This window comes from Alligator sinensis, unplaced genomic scaffold (genome assembly GCF_000455745.1).
Source record: "Alligator sinensis unplaced genomic scaffold, ASM45574v1 scaffold585_1, whole genome shotgun sequence".
Taxonomy (NCBI): Eukaryota; Metazoa; Chordata; order Crocodylia; family Alligatoridae; genus Alligator; species Alligator sinensis.
In genome coordinates this window covers 581,302-603,038 of record NW_005842530.1, presented here as the reverse complement: position 1 = coordinate 603,038, position 21,737 = coordinate 581,302, and the positions used below count along the sequence as shown (strand labels likewise).

The following is a 21,737-nucleotide window of genomic DNA, read 5'->3' as shown; positions in this document are numbered from 1 at the left end:
ATCAATGGCTGCCCCACCCAGACCCAGCTCCTGGCTCTTTAAAAAAAATAAATAAATAAAATTTTTAAAAAGCCCCTATTCACCAGCTGCTGCCAGGCAGGGAGGCCATCCCCGCTGCTCCCCACTGCCCCACGCTGCGTGGGGGGCTCTACCATGAGCCCCCAGAAGCCCCGACAGCCGCTGCAGTAGCCAGTGAGTATGGGACTTTTACTCTTTACTCAGCTACTGCCCTCCTGCTTAAGGTACAAGTGGACTGGCTCTAGAGCATTTTTTCCAAGACTTTTCATCTCTGAAGACAGAAATAAATGGTAGAGTTCATACCCCATCCGTCTCCACTTCACACAACTAATTTCTTACAGTTTTAAAAGAGCCTTTCAAACCCCAATTTAAAACAGCAGTCTCCCACCAAGGTAAAATGTCACATAACTATTCTCATTTTCTGTCACTCCCAAATTAAGTCACCAGAAAACAACTAGTTTTGGTGCTATTTAAGTAATAATAAAAAAATAAAAGAACTCTGACAGCTCATCACTGGAACCCCAATATAACCTTTCCTCTTGCCAGAGGACTCCAGTCATTCATTCACAGTTAAGAAGGATTGTGTCATTATTTTCTATCCCTGAAATTGAAGATACCTTCACTTTGTGGGAATTTCAACAAGGTGTACTTGATGGAAACTGAATAGGTTCATTCAAGACAGGCACAGGCTGGGCATCTATTAGAAGGCAGGCAAGGGTCTTTGACCTGCTCATTGCTTTTGGTCCATCACTAACAATATTTTTCTTTGAAAGTTGATCCTTCATCCACTATTTTAAAGTAAAATACATTGAAAATACATTACAGGAATGACCGATTTCTAACTAATCATTGAGGATATGAAGGAATACAAATGTCAAGTCAAAGATGTCACACAAATGTTCCTCTCTTTTTTTCTACATTATTGTTTCCTCTGCCCCATTTGTACTGTACTGAAGTACCCATCTTTCAACTGCTACACCACACTGTGCAGACATCTTCACTGAGTTATCCACAGTGACTCTTATTCCTTAGAGAATCCCACAGCTTCACAATATATCATTGTATGTGAAAATGTTAGACCATTTTTGCCAGTGTGAATTAATCTGCATTTAGACAAGTTACATTTCAAGTGCCATCATGTTACATAGTGCCCGATGGACTGAAATCTATCTGGAGATTTTCAAAATCCACAAAAGTTTTTAATGAAAAAGTTTCTTTTTCTTAAATAAGAATTTAACATAGCTGAAAACCACCAGGCTGACAGTCCTAGTCAAGACACCTTTCTCTGCATAGAATAGAGAATGGCATAGGCAGCAGCAATGCAACGTCTCCACAGAATCCTACCAAAATATCTTTACCCTAATGTGAAGGGATCACCTCTTAAAACTGAAGTGTATCTGTTGTCCATTGTCTACTGAGTTCTTGAACCCTCTGGTTAGACTGACAATTAAGATGCCAACTAAATGCCACTGAGGCATGCAAATATTAGAAAACAAATGTATTCATTTGGATTATTTAAAAGGATGTGTTCTGGCAGTATCCGTTTTTTTCAGAATATTCTGGTGTTCCTGTTTCCTGTTTGCTTATATTCAAACAGGAATGTAAGAAATTAAAGAATAAAAGAGAAAGAAGACTGGATTCTAAGCAAATATGAAGAAATACAAAGTGGCTTTGAGAACGACAGCAGCAAGAAAACATTTAAGAGCCTGAAGAAGATAACCGAAAACACACCAAGCAAAATCAATGGCAGTAGAAGACAAGAATGGAAAATTGCTTACTGAAAACAACGCAATACACAGGAGCTGGGCAGAGTATGCAAAGGACCTCTACAACATCCAAATGGGCCCTGAAGTACTTGACCAACTAGAGAAAGGGGGACCTGGAAGCACTGAAGAGGAAGACCCAGGCATCTCAAGAGAAGCAGAAGCAGCCATTAGAAGCCTGAAGAATGGGAAAGTACCTGGAGCAAGCAACATACCTGCAAAACTCTTAAAGACAGGTGACAACATAACAAGTATGCTTCACAAAATTTGCAATATGATATGGAGGGAGAAAACCTGGTCAACCCAGTGGACAAAGTCAGTCGTCATTCCTCTTCCTAAAAAGGGGAATCTCCACCATGCACAAACTACTGCACCATCAGTTTGATCAGCCATCCAAGTAAAGTACTTCTAAAAATAATACTGAACAGACTCAAGCTTCAAGTAGAAACCATGCTGGTGGAAGAACAAGCTGGATTCAGAACAGGGAGAAGTACCACTGAGCAAACCAACATCCAAGTACTGTGTGAAAAGTACCATGATCACCAAAAAGAACTTCATCATAACTTCACGGACTTCAAGAAAGCTTTTGATAGGATGTGGCACATCAACAGGAGAACTTTACAGCACTGCAAGTGGTGGAGTGTGGATCAACAACATTGTCAAATGGCCTGTGACTTCAAAAGGAGTGCACCAAGGTTGCCTGCTCTCGCTATACCTTTTCAACCTCTTCCTCAAACAAGTCATGTCACACACCTTAGAGCAGGTGTTCTCAAACTGTGGGTTGTGACCCCCCGGGGGGTCGTGAGCAACTTAAAAGAGGGCCACAAATTTGCTAGGGGGTACGCAAAGTGGTGTGGGGAAGCGGTGTGCAGCGGCGGCGCAGAGTGGTGGATGGCAGTGGCGGCTGCCGCGTGCAAGCTTCCCATCCCCCACTGCTGCCATCCAGTACTCAAGGTTGCAGTATCACAAAGTTTGAGAACCCCTGCCTTAGAAAATTTCACAGGAACTGTATCAGTTGGAGTACAGAAAATCAACAACCTGCACTTTGCTGATGACATTGATTTGATAGTAGGGACACCTGAAGAGCTTCAGGAATTTAGAGAAATGTTAGACAAAACTGCAAAGAACTACAGAATGGAAAGAAGTGCTGAGAAAAACAAAGTGATGACAACCTCCAAGATCACCAGCAGCAATGTTGATGTGAAGATCGGTAATGACAAATTAGAAAGAGTAACAAATTTTAAGTATCTGAGAGCCACCATCACAGAAGACTTAACACCTGAAAAGGAAATCAAGATGAGAATAAGCATTGCCACCAGCCAACTAACAAAGCTAAAGGAAAATCTGGACAAGCAGCAATATTATACTGAAGGTAAAGTTACATCTGCTGCATGCCGTGGTCTTCTCTATGATGCTTTTTGGCTGTGAGGCAAGGTGACTTAATAAGTCAGAGAACAGAACTGAGGCATTTGAAATGTGCTGCTTTAGGAGATTGTCTCATACATCGAGCACCAAACCAATGAATCTGTTAAACAGCAAATAAATCAAGAAATTGTAACCTATGAATCATTATTGGAGGTTTTGCGTGAAAGGAAGCTGTAATGGTTTGGATACATCAAGAGAAGACGGGACACCTTTCTCATAATGCAGGGTGCCGTAGAAGGAAAGAGAAAAAGTGGTAGATCCAAGAAGAGCCAGGGAACCAATATTAAAGACCGGATGGGGCTTCAAATGACAGAGTGCACAAAACTAACCAAACAAAGGGCAAAGTGGAGGAGGGTTGTTACAGCATCTAGGCTAAGTACAGACATTCAAAAAGCCTGAGCCTGAATTTATTCAATCTTTGCAGGTTAGTCTAACCCAAGTAGATTGAACTGGCAAGCAAGTGAATAGACATTCACTTTTGATTCTGGAAATGCAGGCACATGCTAGCAGTGGCTCTGGCCAGAAGCTGGAGGGCACTACAGCATGGCTCCCTTTCCTTCTGCAGTGGCTGAGGGAAGCTGAGCTAAGATAGGGTGCATGGCCAGGCCCCGTTAGGCCTAAGTATGATTGGGGAGGGGCTTAAATCCCCACCCTGGCCTACAGGGACCCCAGCTGGGGTGTGCCTGGAGAGGGGAGGGGGAGCAGCCCTTACCAGGTTTTTGGGAGGAGGTGGGGAAAGGAGCATGGCCAGACCCTGGCCCCCAGTCAGACACCAGCCTGGCATGGCCTCCTAAGGTGAAGGGGGCAGGGAGGGGGTTTATCCCCCCTCTCTTACCTCTTCCCCCAAGACCCCAACTGGGCTCTGCCTGCCCAGGGCACAGCAGCCCCTGTCAGGGTCCCTCCCCCCTCACTGCTCCAGGAGCAGGGGCATGGCCAGACGCCCACCCGGCATAGACCTCTGAGGTGAATGGGGTCTGCCAGCCCCAGCCGCCATCTCCACCGCTCGCCCCCAGGGTCTGCCACACTATCTCTGTCCCCTCCACCTCAGGGGGCCATGAGGCAGGACTCGGAGGGGTGGCTACAGGGTCTAAGCTGAATTTTGGGGTGGCCATAGCCCCCCCAGGGGCTCCCCTGCACCACTGCCACCCACCCTGCACAGACTGCAGCAGCTCTACCCACCCTGCTGCTGTCCGCGGCGCAGCCCCCCACCAGGAGAAGGCTTGTGCTCCCCAGGACACCATGACAGGGGTTGCTGCCCCTGTCAGGGTCCCTCCCCGCTTGCTGCTCCAGCAGCAGGGGTGGGGGCGTGGACAGACACTGGCCAGCATGGCTCCCTGAGGCAAAGGGAGCAGGGAGGGGCCCCTCCCTTCCCTCTCCCCGCAAGGGGCCCAGCCAAGGTCTGCCTGGCGGGGCAAGCAGCAGAGGCAGCAGCTGGGGCTGGAAGACCCCAGCTGCAATCCCCCATGGGAGGAAGGAATAAACCCCCTCCCTGTCCTCCTCACCTCATAGGACATGCTGGGCCGGCAACTGGCCATACCCCCACCCCTGCTCTGGCTAGACAGCAGAGGGGCAGGGCCAGCCCCGCTCTCTGGAGCAGACAGCCCAGCCCAGCCCAGGGCTGCAGAGCATGCTGGGATGCTGGGGGACTGTGATCTAACTTAAGCCAGGAAGGGTCTGGGACATTAGTTCCATAAACCAATTTGATCTCAATCAGTTAAGGCTGATACTACATTCAACCAGGTTTATCTTAAACTAGTTTCAGCCATTATGAAACTGGTTTGTGTGCACTGAACTTGGTTGTGTTACATGTTAAAGCCTGTTTCTAATCACTTACACAAGTTATGTGTAACTTCTGTCCCTAGCCCTTAGGTACCCCAACAGTCACAGCAACCTTGGAACAGAATTGACTTGACTTGATTCTGGTGTTGCAAATGTTTGTTGAAATTGCAGATTTCAAATGTATCTTGCAGTATTGAAAGAAAAGAAACAAGGAAAATTCAATACAAACAGTTATCCCTAGAGACCTACTGATCTGCAGTTTTTAAGGAAACGGTAAATTTGGTTGGTCTCCATGAAAAAGCCTGTGGACCACAAAAAGGTGCAAAATCAGCAACAAGCAGGGTAAAAAACCCCAAAAAGAGCACTGCAGAAACCGAAAAGGGCAGGAAGCCCTGGTGTCCTGATGCACAGGGGAGGGGGAATTTTCATGGCAGAGTATGGCAGCCCGCCCCCCCCACACACATCTCTGATTGGCTAAGGGGCCCTGAAAGTCCTGCCCCTCCCTGGAGATTGACAGATAACCATAACAGATACCACCAGGTAGTTAGGTCGAAAGATGTGGTCATCATGGGTGACCTGAACTTTCCAGACATCTGCTGGGAAGAGCAGTCAGCCAGGTCTGACCGCTCACGTAGGTTCCTAGCTGAGATATAGGACCTCCATCTAACCCAGGAGGTGCACAGCCCCACCAGGGGATCCTTGTTGGATCTGGTCCTGGCCACAAGCAACGACCTCGTGAGGGGGCTGCGGGTGCTCGACCACCTGGGCAACAGCGATCATCAGCTGCTGGAATTCACCATCCAGTGCAAGGTGGCAAAAGCCTGCGGCAAGGCAGCAGCCCTGGACTTCAGGAGAGCGGATTTCAATGAGGTAAGAAGTATAGTTGGGGAAGTACTGAGGTCCCGGAGGGGAGGGGAGTCAGGTGTCCAAGAAGAGTGGTTGTTCCTTAAGGAGACAATCCTCCATGCCCAAAGGGAGGTAATCCCAACAAGGATCAAAGGGGGCAGGAGGGCACAAAAGCCCCCATGGCTCACCAAAAGCATACGGGAATGTCTCCTAGCTAAAAGGGAGGCGTACACCCAATGGAAGGGAGGGGCCGTCACCAGGGAGGTGGTCAGGAAGGCCAAGGCGGAGATGGAACTGGGACTAGCTACCTAGATCAAGGACAACAAGAAGTCCTTTTTTAAATACAGAGGGGGCAAAAAGTAGGTACCAGGTAACGTGGGGCCTCTGCAAGACACACTAGGAAATCTGGTTGTCGCACCAGATGACAAGGGCTAACCTATTTAACGATTTCTTTGCCTCCATTTTCCTGAGCAGGGACCAGATCAGCCCATCCGCCAGGCCCCCCTCAGGCCCCAGGGGAGGCGCACCCAGACCTAGCATCAGTGAGGATCTAGTCAGAGAACTTCTGGAGGGAGTGGATGTGTTTAAATCAGCTGGTCCTGACAACCTCCACCCCAGAGTGCTGAGGGAATTAGCAGAGGTCATTGCAGGACCCCTGGCACAGCTTTATGAGCGCTCGTGGTGCTCTGGTGTGGTGCCAGAGAGAGGCAGGTCCTGTCAGACCAATCTGGTGGCCTTCTATGACCAGGTCACAAAATCCTTAGATGCAGGGGTAGCAGTGGACGTAGTTTTTCTGGACTTCAGGAAGGCCTTTGACACTGTCTCTCACCCCATTCTCTTTAAAAAAACTAGGGGACTGTGGTGTCAACACCTACACAGTCAAATGGGATGCTAGCTGGCTGGAGGGCCGCACCCAGAGAGTGGTGGTGGACAAGTCATTTTCAACCTGGAGGAATGTGGGCAGTGGGGTGCCCCAGGGCTCGGTCCTCGGACCCGCGCTGTTCAACATCTTCAACAGTGACTTGGACGAGGGGGTAAAAAGCACCCTGTTCAAATTTGCTGATGGCACTAAGATGTGGGGGATGTGGGCACGCTAGAAGGGAGGAATAGGCTGCAATTGGACCTAGACAGGTTACAGGGGTGGGCAGATGAGAACAGGATGGGTTTCAACACTGACAAGTGCAGGGTACTGCACCTGGGGAGGAAGAACCAGCAGCATACCTACAGGCTCAGGAACTCCCTTCTTGTCAGTGCAGAGGCAGAAAAGGATCTTGGAGTCATTATTGATGCCAAAATGAACATGGGCCGACAGTGTGGGGATGCAGTCAGGAAGGCCAACCACACCTTGTCATGCATCCAAAGATGCATCTCAAGCAGGTCCAAGGAGGTGATCCTCCCCCCCATGCGACACTGGTCAGGCCGCAGTTGGAGTACTGCATCCAGTTCTGGCTGCCACACTTCAGGAGGGATGTGGACAGCATGGAGAGGATTAAGAGGAGGGCCACCCGCATGATCAGGGGGCAGCAGGGCAGGCCCTATGAGGAGAGGCTAAGGGACCTGAACCTGTTCAGCCTCCACAAGAGAAGGCTGAGGGGGGATCTAGTGGTCTGTTACAAACTAGTCAGAGGGGACCAGCAGGCATTGGGGGAGTCCCTGTTCTCCCGAGCACTACCAGGAGTGACTAGAAACTGCTGCAGGAGTGACTAGAAACTGCTGGCAGAGAAACTGCTGGGGTCACAAGCTGGCAGAGGGTAGATTCAGACTAGACATCAGGAGGCACTACTTCACTGTCAGGGCGGCTAGGATCTAAAACCAACTTCCAAGCAAAGTGGTGCTGGCTCCTACCCTGGCGGACTTTAAGAGGAGGTTAGATGAACACCTATCTGGGGTCGCTTGACCCCAGTACTTTTTCCTGCCATGGCAGGGGGTTGGAATTGATGATCTGCTCAGGTCCCTTCTGACCCTGCCAACTATGAAACTATGAGTCATCCCCTGATCAAGACCATTTAATTTCTGATTTCACTGTTTCTGTGTCCAATTTCATCTCTCATTGCTTCTGAGTACTCATACCAGTCACTGATCACAGAACAAATACTTTCTCTCTGAAGCAGAAGACACTGATTATAATTCTTTCCTTTTGCTTAATCAATTCTAGTCTATCTCAAGATTTTGGATACATATTCCAGTATTATTCATTTTTTGTAATCAATTTACGAAAAGTTTTTGAAAGCCAAGTAAATTCAATCTACTATGTGATGATCATGTTTGTGTGTGCACGCACACACAAGAGAGAGAGAGGACAAATAAGTACATACACACACACACACTTTTCCTCATTGCAATGTTTAACAGGTGATAGATTATCTTTCAGAAACTGTGCCAATCTGACTCTCAGTTTACATCTAGCCAAATGTTTGTACCCTGAGACTCTTGCTCAAACCTACAGCTAAAGGGAACTTTGCCTGTCTTATGATTTCCGGGATCCTGTAATTCCCTTTTGGAGACAGACACCACATTAGTGACTTTCCAATTGTCAGGAACAGCTGCTGGTTTTTCAGGATGTATCACATGTCCTCAATAGTACCTCAGCTATTTCACACTTTATTCTCCACAGTAACCTTAGATGTGTATCATCCGGTCTAGGTGATTTACCGCTCTTGAGGTTCTCAAGTTGCTTTATATAAAACACATACAAGTCTAAAATAGCATTTTGTCCAAATACAAGTGAGTAAACAACACAGAATAAGGAACTATTCTTGGTTTTGTTTGCAAGTAATTCCACATCAGCCTTGCACTTAAATTTTATGCCTAAATGTTAGTAACCTGCACTATCATTCCCAGCCAAAAAGGCATTTAGATCTGTGGTTATGTTTCTGAGCCTCGCTCTCAACTACTGCTATCAGAAATGATAAACTGTGAAAGCAAAATTATACAAAACTTTTTCACATATTAAAGAAACAAATGCCATAACAGTTCCAACTTCCTCCTCCACAGTTTGCCATTGTGTCTCTCATTACAAATAACAGTTTCATGCATTTGTGTTTCAGGGGATTAACAGCTAAACACAACTGTATCTCATCATAAGGAAATTATACAATAATAATCATCATCATCATCAAACTTGCAACAAATAGGAGCCCCATTTGTAGGTCATATACATGCTATGCTAGTAATTACTTCTAAAGTACACTTAATAATAATTTGCTCTTCGATCATGCCTTTGATCACTAGAACTCCAATTATTTTACAAGCATCAAGCCTAACAGCCACTATATGAATTGTTGATCACAATTCTATTATATGCATTTTACAGATGAGGAAACTGAGGCAGGTATTTCCTAAATCCCAAAATTTTAAACATGGATTATTAAAATTACATCCCTCTACTGGATACCCCAAATTACTACTTATATATGAAAAGTATGCACTTACATAAGTAGCCTGATTTTCAGCTATTAAGTCAAACGGAGCTATGAATATTAATTTCCCTCAAAACTAAAGTCAGGTGGATTTAAACAATTCACAAATTTGTAAATCTTGGCTAAGTACAGACGTTCAAAAAGCTCCTGGCAGAAGCATTCTATTGCGCTTTACTAAAAGCGCTGTAAGTTACAGCATAAGCAAACTGAACGGACATTCAGGCAGTGGCTACCGGGGGCATTCCCACATGCCTCCCAGGAGGCTGCTGAAGTGGCCCCTCTCCCCAGATCCACCCTCTCCCACTCACTGGGACTGTCAGCACTGGCTGGAGGGAGGAAATACACCAGACCCCTTTCCCTGCAGCCCCCCCAGCCAAGTAACAGCACACTGTGGGGTCGTGGCTGCTGTGGGGATACAGACCCAGACCCCAGTCTCCCACAGGCCTGCCAGCCAGGCAGTGGTGTGCCCCAGGGCCAGGGCTGCTGTGAGGAGACAGACCCCTTCTGCCCCCCAAACTAGGCTGTAGCTCACAGCTGGCCAGAGGAAGGAGGCAGCACTAGGATCAGAGGCAGCGGAGCTGTCCCAGCACTTGGGCAGAGCAAACGAGCTCTGCCCAAATCTAGAGCGTAGCTTATGCTATGCCACCTGGGATGGCAGCAGAATGTGACCTAGCTTAACTCATGGTGGGTGTGGCACGGATGTTTAAAAAAAGCATTCTAACAAAAGGTGTTTTAGTCTAATATCACACATCCATCGAGGGTTAACTTAGGGTGTAACTGCCCTTTTTAAAGTGATCTAAGAGCTATGAACGTCTGTTCAGTTACGGTTTTAGAGCGCTTTCTGCGTGCTTAAAGTGTAATAGGTGTAATGCCTGTACCTAGCCTTTGACATGGGCATGTTACTCAGAATTAACCTAAAAATGAGTGGCAGGCCACAGTAAAAATAGACACCTAACACCAACTCTTTTCTTGAACAATTTCATGCAATACAGCTATACAATTAGTCCAGTATGTATCTCTCCTTTTTGCAGGGGTTTTGTTTTTTGATGGAGTTGAAGAGCTAATTGCAGCAACTTTTTGGAGAATGTATTTGAACAGTATTGCTCCGTCATGCACATAAAAACACACTCCTAATTACTGAGGCTAGAGATATTTGGATTTGGTTCAGATAAACACATCTATGCTTTTTAGAAGCTTATCTGAATTGCCCAAACCTCTAGAGTCTGCAAGAGGCGTCTGGAGCTCTCACAAGTACAAGCGTTCTTGCAAGATTTCCAGTAATTTCTCTTTGGCCGGGAGTTCAATGGGAATAGCCAGTGTTGTGGTAGTTTTGTTCTTCCCCTGCCTCTCTCTGCCAAAACCCCAAGAGAAGGCTGCAAAGGACTCCAGTGACTAACAAAGTACAAATGCTAAGAAACAGAGCAGTAAAGAGACAGGAGGAGAGACAGAAAAATGAACAATAAAAAACATTAGTGAACAAGCTTATCCCCCCAAAGGTTTGTTCCAAGTCCTAGAAGGATTCTTGGAAGTGAAAGAAGGGCTATATAACTCTTCACATATCAGTACTACTTACTAATAGCATGAAAGATAGTCACAACAGATAGTTAAAATTATTAGAAATCTAAGAGATTTCTGATTGTTGTGCACTAACAGGAGATCCAAATGACATTCAATTGAAAATGAATCTGTTCCTGAACAGAAGCTGGCTTCAAAAGTCAAATTTCCCTACTTTTTGTGTCAGAAAAATAGCCATGTGCACAAGTGCATAATTTGAAGGACAAAATTCTTAGAATGAAATAACCAATTTTTTGCATGCAAGATTGCATGCAAACTTAAGAGTGTCTCTCAGTTCTGCTAATTCATCTTCTTCTGGAGATCTGGTTCCAATAAATAACCTTTAGTTTGGAAGTTTCTTTTGAAAAGCTATTTGAGTTAGCAAGCAGTTAGAAACTTAAGCCAGGTACAGAACTTATACTTTTACCAATGTAAATGATTGGAAACAAGTCTGTACCCATAACTGAACAGAAGTTCAGCACACACAAGATGGGTTTAAAAATAGTAGAACCCAATCTAAGATATGTGCTCCCCCTCCTCCCCACCTCGCTTCCCCTCAAAGGGCAAATGTGTGTTTTGTTGACTACCAAACTAAACTACACGACTTACAGAAAACCACATAATTTAGATCGATTCTACCTCAGGCTTTTTGAATGTCTGAACCAACCTCAGAGCTGTAAGTAAAATCCTTTAATTGATTATTGTCTGAAATATTATATCTTCATAGAATCAATCTTTACTCCCTAGCGCAGGCCCCTGCCCCACTTTTGAGGTAACAGATGAAAGCCATTTTCAATGGCAGAAAGGGGAAGGACTGTCAGGTCTCATTTGTACAGGTCAATATAATATGAATATAAACCCTTGTTTGAACACCCCTGTGAGCAACTAAAGGGAGAACCAAGAACAGCTATTTTCTCCTAAAAGTAGAAGAAAAATGCACTGATTGTTGATTAACTAGCTAGGTCTACAAGAACCCTTTCACAGCAAATGGGACAAAATTTCTCTGCCAATCTAATTAATAAATATTGTGCAAGATAAGACCTTAACAATTTTTGTTTACAGTACAGTTGATGAACCAAAGTGCTACTGAATTATCTGGTCTTTTCTGGTTTTCCTTCAGCAAAACACTGAAATTGTAGTGGCTGTGATGAGCAAATAATTTAATGGCATTCGTGTGATCTTAAAGGATTAGAGAGAAGCTCTGCAAATGCTGATGAAGCAAAAAATCCATACCCAAAGCAATACAGCACTTCACAGAGACTGATAAAAGCTGCAACAAGGGCCTGATCCAAAGCCTGCTGAAGTCAAAGAAAGTCTTCCTATTAACTTCGATGATCTTTATATCATGCCCTTAATTGGGGTGATAGAAACCAGGATTAAATTTGCCTTTAATACCCAGCAATGACAAGCAGGCAGTTCAGATGCTTTGCCACTCAGCTGGCAAGCACAGGGACACTGCAAAATCAGGATCTTCAAATGAGAGTGTTTTGCTCTGAAGGGGGTACCACTCGTTCCTCATCTGTGAGACTAGAGACCAGAACTAGGCATCAATAACTAATGTTAGCAGGGACAAAAAGAGAATTTAAGCTAGGAAAGGGAATGGAAGGAATCCCCTAAATCTGATGGAAACTTTGGGGGTTGTGGGGAAGGGGAAGGAAGAATTTAAGTTTCTCAGAAAAGGAGTTCATTAGCACACACCAGAAACCTTGCATAATTACCAGTGTCTAGAGGTAATAAAGCAAACAACTAATATTTCAAAATGTGTATTCAGTCCCCACATTCTTCTGCCCCAGAATTTCCAAGTCAGTTTCTACAGTATTTTGTATACACACAGTAATGCTGTAAGTTAATGTGGCCCTGCACAAATCAAGAAAACATGTCTAAAGTCTTCAGCAGGTACAAAACAGTCTTGTATACGATCATTAGACCTGAAGGTCTTAATGGAACCAGCAGGTTATTACAAGGAGGGGAAGGAAAGAGTTTGGTATACCTTAAATGCAGCGGACAGCAGGCAAGCAAGACCAGCCACATGTCACTAACAAACCCAAGAGACAGCAGGTCCTGCAAATGCACACTTACCAGCTATCCAAGGAGTCTGCCATGGACAATGTATACCTGCTCTGCTTCTTGCTGCTTTTGCAAAAGAAATCCATCCACCCCACATTCATAGCTTCCAGGAAAAGCCCAAACCTGAAAATCCAGTGCCTACAGACTTTATGGAAAGCAGGTAAGAGTACAGTCTTCAGGGAAATCCTCTCCAATTTTCCTTATCAACTCCTTCCCTTACTTGCCATCGACATAAAGCAAACTGAACTGGAGAGATCTAAACAAGGGTGCAAAGAAAAAGCCAATCTTTTAAAAGAAATGGTGCTTGCAAGCTGATCAGCATGGAGCAAGCCCGTTGAAATGATGTATGGTTATATGGCAAGCGCATATGTATACACATGTGTACACGTCAGGCTCTTCCTTGGAAGTGGATTAACTAGCAGATGGTGTCAGAACCTGAGCTGCTGTCAAGAGCAGAGTTCAGGCTGCGCCCCACTTGCCACCATTTAAACAGGAGGAAACAACAAACAAATGAAACAAAAGGCTGACACATCCATCTGACCACCAGTTTTGTCCTTGACAAGGATGAGAATTTCTGATGCCCCTTTTATTTTCTTCACTTTCCTAAAATCCCTTATACACAAGCTCTTGCCTCTTGGAGAGAATAGGAGAGGGGAGAAGCAAAAGCAAATTTGCTACTTAATTTGCAAGAAAAACTGTGCTTTTCTTTAAGGGTGTAGAGGAGTCTGAGTCCTGAGAGAGAATTCAGAACTTAATTTTACCCACAAAAACAACAGAATGGGGCTGGGAAAAAAAAAGGAGCAGAGAAGCCCCGGAGTGAAACTTTGTTTTAAAGCCCAAAGCGGGAAAAACCATAGACTAGGATTGTCTAAATAACAAAAGCAAATCCAGGAGATAAGAAGCAGTTGGAAGAGAGGTACTGCTGAAGACAGTCACAGTGACATTGTGCAGGAGACTGTTGTTAATAATTATCATCAGCAGTAAGTGATTGAGAGCTTTCCACGCTGAGTGAGGCAGTCTTTTTTTTTCCAAAGCTCTAAACCCCATCCCTCTCTCTGTCCCCCATTTCCATTGCCCCCTCTCTCCTCTGAGCACCTGCCTTACATAGCTTTCCTTGTATTATCATTAGCTTCATGGATAATTGATAGCTGTGCTCCTCCAGCCGATGCTAAGAAAAGAACTACAAGGTGGTTAGACACGCACCTACTATAAATAGACACACAACATGACCAGCATTTGCCAACATCTGATGAAGTCTTCCCCCACCGGGTCCTAAAGTTAGCTAGTTCCTGCGAGCCAGAAAATCAAGTGAGAGAAAAGTAAAAAACTCTCTCCCAGTTAATGCTGTGGGTACTGTTGTGTGGTGGGGGGGGTGCTTTTATGTCGAGCCAGAAAATCAAGTGAGAGAAAAGTAAAAAACTCTCTCCCAGTTAATGCTGCGGGGACTGTTGTGTGGTGGGGGGGTGCTTTTATGTCATCCTAAAACTATCCACACCATAAATCTTCAAGGATAGTTTGCTAAGCATATCAAAAAGTTTTATATTTTTAGCAGTCACAGCAAAGCACAAGATGTTCAGTGATTCTAGCAGTTTTTGCCTTCAAATTTCCAAGACTGAACTGGACACACATACCTCTGGTAAGGGCTTTGAGCTCTGAGTGATAACTGAACACCACAAGCACATACACCCTAAAGCTCAGAAGCCAATCTGAGAGGGGATGTTTAAGGTGAAGAGAGCAGTGTGTCAGTAAGTGGGTCTGATGAAATTCAAGCTGGCTTCATGGCCCCCACTGGCATTAGACTGGCTTAGGATACTGACTCTGTGAGCCCTGCCTCCACCATGAACCAGTACGGATACAGCCCAAGTCTGTTCAATGGTGCCCTCTCCTGCAACAGCAGCAACAAGCAAGAAGAACTGACAAAAAAGCTAGAGGCTGCCTAAAGAAGGCAGGGATATCAAGCTCAGGCCTTGTTTAACCCATACGCCAAAGAGCCATGAAAAGCCCAGATGATGTATGCTATCTTTCCTGTCACTTTTCCTCCACTTACACTCTGCACCATGTAAATTACATCTGCTTAACATGCCTAAGCTCTCCAGGACCAGATACTCAGGTCACACTTCTACTGATGTAAATGATCAGGAACCGGTCTATACCTGTAATGGAACAGAAGTTCGGCACAACCGGACTGGTTTAAAAATGGCAGAACCCAGTTTAAGATTTGTACCCCTCAAAGGGCAAATGCGTGTTCTGTTTGCTACCAATCTAAACTATGTCGCTTACAGAAAACCGTTTAACTTAGATCACTTCCATCTTGGGCTTTTTGAGGGCACAGACAGAAGTGACAATTTTTACCTGATCTGGCCCCAGAAAATGCTCTACATCTGTGAGCAAACAGAAGTGCATGGCTGCAGACTGTTTTAAAAGGGCCCAATCTCACAGAAATCTAAACCCTTATTGAATGAGGGTTCAGATGAACACACTCCAAAATGAAACACATTCCGTAACTCGTGTCTGCAGAGCTCCCAGCCTGTCTCCGTTTTCAGATTAGAATGGGGAAAGGGAGCAGAGTTCAGTCTGGGGTTTTTTCAGCTGGCACTGGAGGGTAGGGCATGTGGATTGCAGCCTCCCAAAGTGTGTGGGGGGGGGGGAAGAGGGGACAGGGGGGGACACTCCAAATCACCCACCCCACCCTCCAGCACCAGCTGGCTAACTCCAAGAATGAGCTTCCTCTGCTTCCATTCCCCCCTCCTATTCTGAAAACAGCATCTGGGCTGGGAGTTGAAAGCATAGCTACAGAGACCAAGCGGCAGACTGGCAGCAACCAACTAGAATCCCCAACTCCCAGGCTCAACAGCAAACTTCTGTTGGGTCCGGAGCATCGCTCATAGCACTTTGCAACTCATAGCACTTCCTGCAAAGTGCTATGAGTTGCAACAGGGACCTGCTCTTCTGTCTGCACCCTGAATGTCTGTACCTAGCCCAGGGCATTTCATGCTAACCCCAGCCCCACCCTTCCCCCCAATACCTTCTGTCTCTTGACTTCAACTTAAATAAACAATTTTGTCTGCAGAGTTAGTTTGGGAATATCATAAAAACTCCTTTGTCAGCTTTCTGGCATTTCGTGCTCTTGGTCATGCTTAAGGTACCAAGAGAAAGATCCTCTTTGTGGCAGTTGAGTACTTCCACCTCTGCTCTCAGACAGAATCCATAAGCATACATTCATTTTTCTGCACTTTGAATACATAATTAAGCCTAAATTTACAAAGTTCCAAAAATTCTTTGCTCCTAGATTTGGGTAGTGATTAGAATGAATGCTTATCTCAGCTGCTTCATCCACCCTTCATTTGTGGATCCTAGAATAGTGAAAATGTAGACCACCATCTATTTCTCCACATTTCTGGAATTTTGCCTATTTTCTCCTTCCAGCATCTCTTCTCCAAACACTTGGAGATATGGTCTCATCTATATGGGGATTTGCCCAATTTCAGCCATCACTAGCCAACTACCAACAAAGCCACACTAATACAAAATGCTAGTGGTCACCATGTAAGCCACAATTTGTACCAGTACAGTTTAATCTATTTCCAAACCAATTTAGATCCATTAAAGTAAACTGTGACCTGGCACGTCTCCTGAAGAGATGGTGCTAGTACAGGGAGTCTGCTGGCTGAAAACCAATGGCTATAATTGGGACAAATCCCTCTGGTAGAAAAAAACATTTCTTTATATCAGGAGGATTATGCTATAAGATGAATATCCACAATGACAATACTCTGAAGAAGGAGAAAATAGGTAGAAATTGACAACAGTATTCTTGACTTAAAAGTAAATGCTCCTGACTCCAGAGCCCAGAGTACATGGTCTGTCCATTTCATCCAAAATCCAAATGCTGAAACAAAAACCTGAAGCAAAACAAAAATGTATGTCCGGCAGATATTTTTTCTGCTGTTTCCTTCACTGGTCTAAGATCCTCCTTCTGGAAAGCATGGCTGTCCCTTCAAGTCAATAGGACATTTCAGCAAATGCAGACTGATTTATTCCCAGACAAAAAAAAATATTAAGATTTATTTTAGCCCAAAGGTTCATATCACTAACTTAATACTTTAAAAAAGTAAGAGATGTCGTACTTATCTTAAAACCAAGGCTATGCTTAAATGAAAAGTAAATCCAGTAAGGTTTTAAAGTGCACAATTAAGACACCAAATAACCTTAGCTCGGCCCTTAAGTGATATTACACAATAACTACATGCATGATTATGGTGCTTTGAGTATTTATGATCACAAATTAGTTAGAACTGTAGCCTATGAGAGTCATAACAATCAGCTACAACAGTCGCTATAATATAGTTTCATTCCAAGCTAATTTCTACAGATAAACCCTATGCACAAAATAAAAAAATAATTTTAGCTATATAGGATGTTTGAGTCTATGTTATTCTGTTAGTAAAATAATCTGGGACAAAGAAGAAAAGCTAAATTTCTTTAAAGGCCCACTCAAATTCTCAGAAAAATTCATCCTGCTCTGAAAGTAAGGACTGTAATTTCATGAATGATATGAGCAGACAAGGTTCCTTGGGTGAATTTGATATCTTTTATTAGACCAACCCAAATGGTTGGAGAATAGTTATTAAGCAAGCTTTCAGTTTCAAAAAACCTTTGTCAGGCTAAGGAAGCTGCAGCAGTTGGTGTGTGCTCTTCCTGGATGGAATGAAAATATATATCCTTAGACCAACACGGCTACAACCTAAACCCCTGCAGCATGAATGATATGACGCATTCTTTGTACATCAGAGAGGCTGAAACTCTGCGTTAAGGGCAAAATGAGACTCAGCATTCACTATGTAGTTACAACTGATATCTCTGTAAGAGCAAATGCATTCCTTTCGTGTATCTGAGAATCTATCATGGATGTGCTGGGACATGAACAGGTTTGTTCTCAGAGTTGCTAAATTCCATTACAAAGCAGACAGACAGCCTGACAGAGATCCACATCATGGTCTCATTTTCTTTCTTGATGATGGTTTCCTTGATTTGAAATAAAAGCCATTCTAGACTGCAAGTATACAGCTGTATAAAAATAAACATTTTGTCTTAATTCCCAACGGGATGTGCAGATAGTCTGGTACAGTAGTTCTATTCACCTCTTTGGAGAAGCCATTATTCCTAGCAATGCAGTCTTGTGGCACCAGAGCAGCTACCCAAACCATGTGGTGAGGAAAGGCAAAAATGAATCTAAAACAGATCTCACTATTGTCGTATGATAGACAGAAACTCATGACGGGTGGGGGCCAGTGGGGAGGAGACTAGCTACAAAGCCATACAACTTAGTTGTTGTTTTTGTTAATCTAACTCCAAAGATCTGCATAAGATGAAACTCACATGCTGAAAAATTCTTATCCCAAAGCCACCAAAAAGCCATGTCCTGAGCAGAAAAAAAAGAATTCCCTTTAGAAAAAAAATCACTGAACCAGTCAGTGCTGGAGGGCAAGCAGGAAACTAGAGGAGAGCAGAGAGAGAAAAAAGACAAATTGTTCAACCAGCTTTTTCTCTCACCGTCTGAAACAACAAGGCACAAAAATGGAAGCTGTAAATATTTAATGCCTAAAACAAACAGGAGAATTTCCCAAAACAAGAGTGCTGGTTCCACACATACTGGCAACACAAGCAATTAATGAGATAAAGGTTTTACATGCAGCCACATTAATACCAGTCAGGGATAAGTAAAATCCATTAGAGATGAGAAGAAGCAGGTTCATTTTACAGGAATAAGAAAGCCAAAGATCAGGCAGACAATTGCAGATCCCTTCTTTGTCTTTATTGGTCTTGCACTAAGTGGTTAAAAAAAGCCAGAAAGAGGAGGCAGTTAGCAAAGATCAATGCTAAAAGTCTCAATATATTATGTTATTCTGAGTTTTTATAAGAGAACAAATGAACTCTCTTTATACTCTTGTTTTACTTGAATAGATTTAATGTTTTTTATCCTTTTGACTTAAATACCGACTCTCCTGATTGAGATTTAGCTATTCTTTTTAGCAAAGTCTCTGCTATTTTTAGCAAACATTTACTGTTTTCCCACCATCCATCCAAAAAGCTCTCTGCTCCAGAGTTTTCCAACTGAGCTAAACAGTATCTGACTTTCATCTTTATCCCTTGCTGGCCCTAGATTCAAACCATTGGCAGGCATACACTAGGATGATTGCAAATGTGGAGAGAGCCTTATACAGGAAGCATGCAAGGGTGTTCTCACAGCCAGGAGAACTTTGGAAGTTTTTGGCTGCGTCGTTTGACCAAGTAAAAGGAAAGTCCACTTCATGTTGGATTTTCCATACTGTATGTGTGCTAACCTGTGGCTGTATCCCATGCATATCGGCCAGGTACAGACATTACATTTTTACCAGGATAACTGATAGGAAACCGGTTTATACCTGTAACAGAATAGAAGTTCGGCACACATAGACTGGTTTAAAAATGGCAGAAACTGGTCTAAAATTTGTCACCCCACTAAAGGGCAAATGTGTGTTGTGTTCATTGCCAATCTAAACTACGCTGCTTACTGAAAAACACTCAACTAGATTCGTTCCACCTCAAGCGTTTTGGATGTCTGTACCTGGCCATAAAGACTTCCTAGTTGTCAACCTTTTTCTTCCTGAGTGCCCACCTCCCTTCCCAGCATGCTATAAAAACTCCACAGTCCACCTGTGCCACAACAACTGCCCGGCTCCCCACTGCTGCCCACATGGCACTGGGTGCAACAGGTGGGGCTCGGTGGTGGGGAGCCCTGGGGCCCCACTCACCCGAGCAGCAGCAGTGCAAAGCCTCACCTGCCCAGCTGCAGCACTGCCTGCAAGATGGAGGCTGTGAGGCCAGGCAGGGCAGACCCACCCCTTCCTCAGGACTCATCTCAGCCCTGGAGGGCAGAAGCGGCTCCTCCCTGCATGAGGCCAGGCCAGGCAAACCCCCTGAAACCTGCTCACATACCCCCAATTGAGAACCACTGAGCTAAAGGACACACAGGCAGCACTGGGAATAAATCACTCCCCTCTGATCCAAAATATAAAGCACAAGCTCAATGAGCTAAAAGAACAGCTCTCCAAATCCAGCCACCACAGGGGAATCAAGAGAAAGTCAGACTTCTTCTATCCAATTACAGGAAAGTGCTAGGACAGGTGTACAAGCCTGTACAAGTCATGCCTTTTTGGAAGAAAACCTATTTATAGCCAGGCCAGGGAGGTAATGAAATAATTTTCAACTGTTTCAAAGTAGCCAGTGCACCACTGAGATGCTGCACTGGAAATCAGATGCAGCTCTAAAACAATACCATCTCATCTTTATTTCATTACAAGCTATCTCCCAGGCAGCTTGTAACAACCCAACTCCTGGCCCCTATTACAAGCAGGACCCCAGATGCAACTGGGCTCTCTGCTCCCTGACCCCAGAGCCACACTGAAATCCTGCCCCACCAGCAGACTCACCTGGACACAGCAGGGAATCAGTCGCTTTACCAGGGGCAAGCAGGTTGTTGAGGCCAGCCAGATCCCTGCCTGATCCAGCTTGGGGTCCGTGCCCAGTTTCAGTGGCCATGACCAGCATGGCTGGGAGTGAACCTGCCAGTGCCAGCAAGCCCCGGCTTGCAGCAACCTCCGTCTGCTGGCAGATGTGATGGGGGAGCCAGAGAGGATTGGATCTCGGGAGATCCAGCATATTTAAAAGCAAGAGGGCTGAGGCCCTTCAATCCCCAGAGAGGGAAGCATGAACACTGTCTCCAGGGAGGGAGTAGAGCTTGTCTGTGCAGAAGCACAGAGGTAAGCGTTTGGTGGCTGTATGAACCGGGGTCCAAGTCTGGGTGGCTTGAAGATTGAAGTAAGCTTGTGAAGTACAAGTGGCAGACGAGACGCAAACTTTAAGACTGATGCCAGCCATTGGAGGATAACTGGTGCAAGGGACATGGCCAAGTAACACCCAGTTCTGAACACAGGACACAGGAAAGGACTGTGCGTAGGTACTAGCCCCAAAAGTACGTCTTAGGGGCTTGGCCAGGGGTTGGCCAGGCTGGTAATGGTGGTGCCAGCCAGGAAGATTTTACCTAAAAAAACATATGAGAGTTGTGACTGAGAGAAATACAGAGACGGGAATTGATGGGTGCCAAAGAAGAGGGGTTACAGGGAAAACTCAGGACATAAGTAAAGAGTGAGGGTACCCTGAAAATCTTATGTTGGGGAAGTATGGAGGAAGAGTTATCTGAACTGCTGAGCTGATTGGCCAGTGGCTAGGACATGGTGGAAGGCCCTGGATCCTCTGGCTAGGTGTGGTAAGGGCACAATGTAGGGGAGGCGAAGCCCTGCAAAGAAGACATATCTTTTGTGATGAGAAGCTGTGGTTCTCCTACTTTGTTTCAATAGTTAGCTTCTCTTTATCTTTTTTCATCAAGGCATGGTGGGGTGAATACAAGGAAGTGGGCTGTGGCTTAGCCAAGAGATATGGTGGCATTGCACCCACTGATGCAGCTTTACTACTAATATAAAATTTCAGGGCAGAAAATGTAATATGAGAAATGGGAAAGAAAAATTTACAGGTGATGAGGAAAAAGCTTTCAGAAAAATTGGTAAAGAGGAGAGGAACAATAATACATGAAAGGCTCTTCCAAATAATGAGATCTGCAGGAGTTGCGACTCTTGCACCAGTAGTTGTTGAGGACCAGAGAAACCAATGGTACAGCACAAAAAGCAGAAAGAAGTACAGAGAGATTCAAAGGCTGTGAGGAAGCCTATAGCAGGGATCAGGGCAGGCAGGGCTTGCTTCAGAAAACAGTAACATCACAATTAGACTTCATAGTTAACACTGTTCAGGGTAATTAACAGAAGTAATT

At 44.8% G+C, this 21,737-nt stretch overlaps 1 protein-coding gene across 2 annotated transcripts in view; it reads right to left on the bottom strand.

The window, feature by feature from the left end:
* The window catches only part of DGKI (diacylglycerol kinase iota), a 251,167-nt gene extending 237,951 nt beyond the window's left edge, over positions 1 to 13,216 (bottom strand). For both annotated transcript variants that reach the window (XM_025213468.1, XM_025213469.1), the window contains exon 1: positions 12,884 to 13,216. In XM_025213468.1, the coding sequence (XP_025069253.1) occupies positions 12,884 to 12,972 (89 nt within the window). In that variant the 5' untranslated portion in view covers positions 12,973 to 13,216. The remainder of the gene's footprint in view (positions 1 to 12,883) is intronic.
* Positions 13,217 to 21,737: the final 8,521 nt, after the last annotated feature.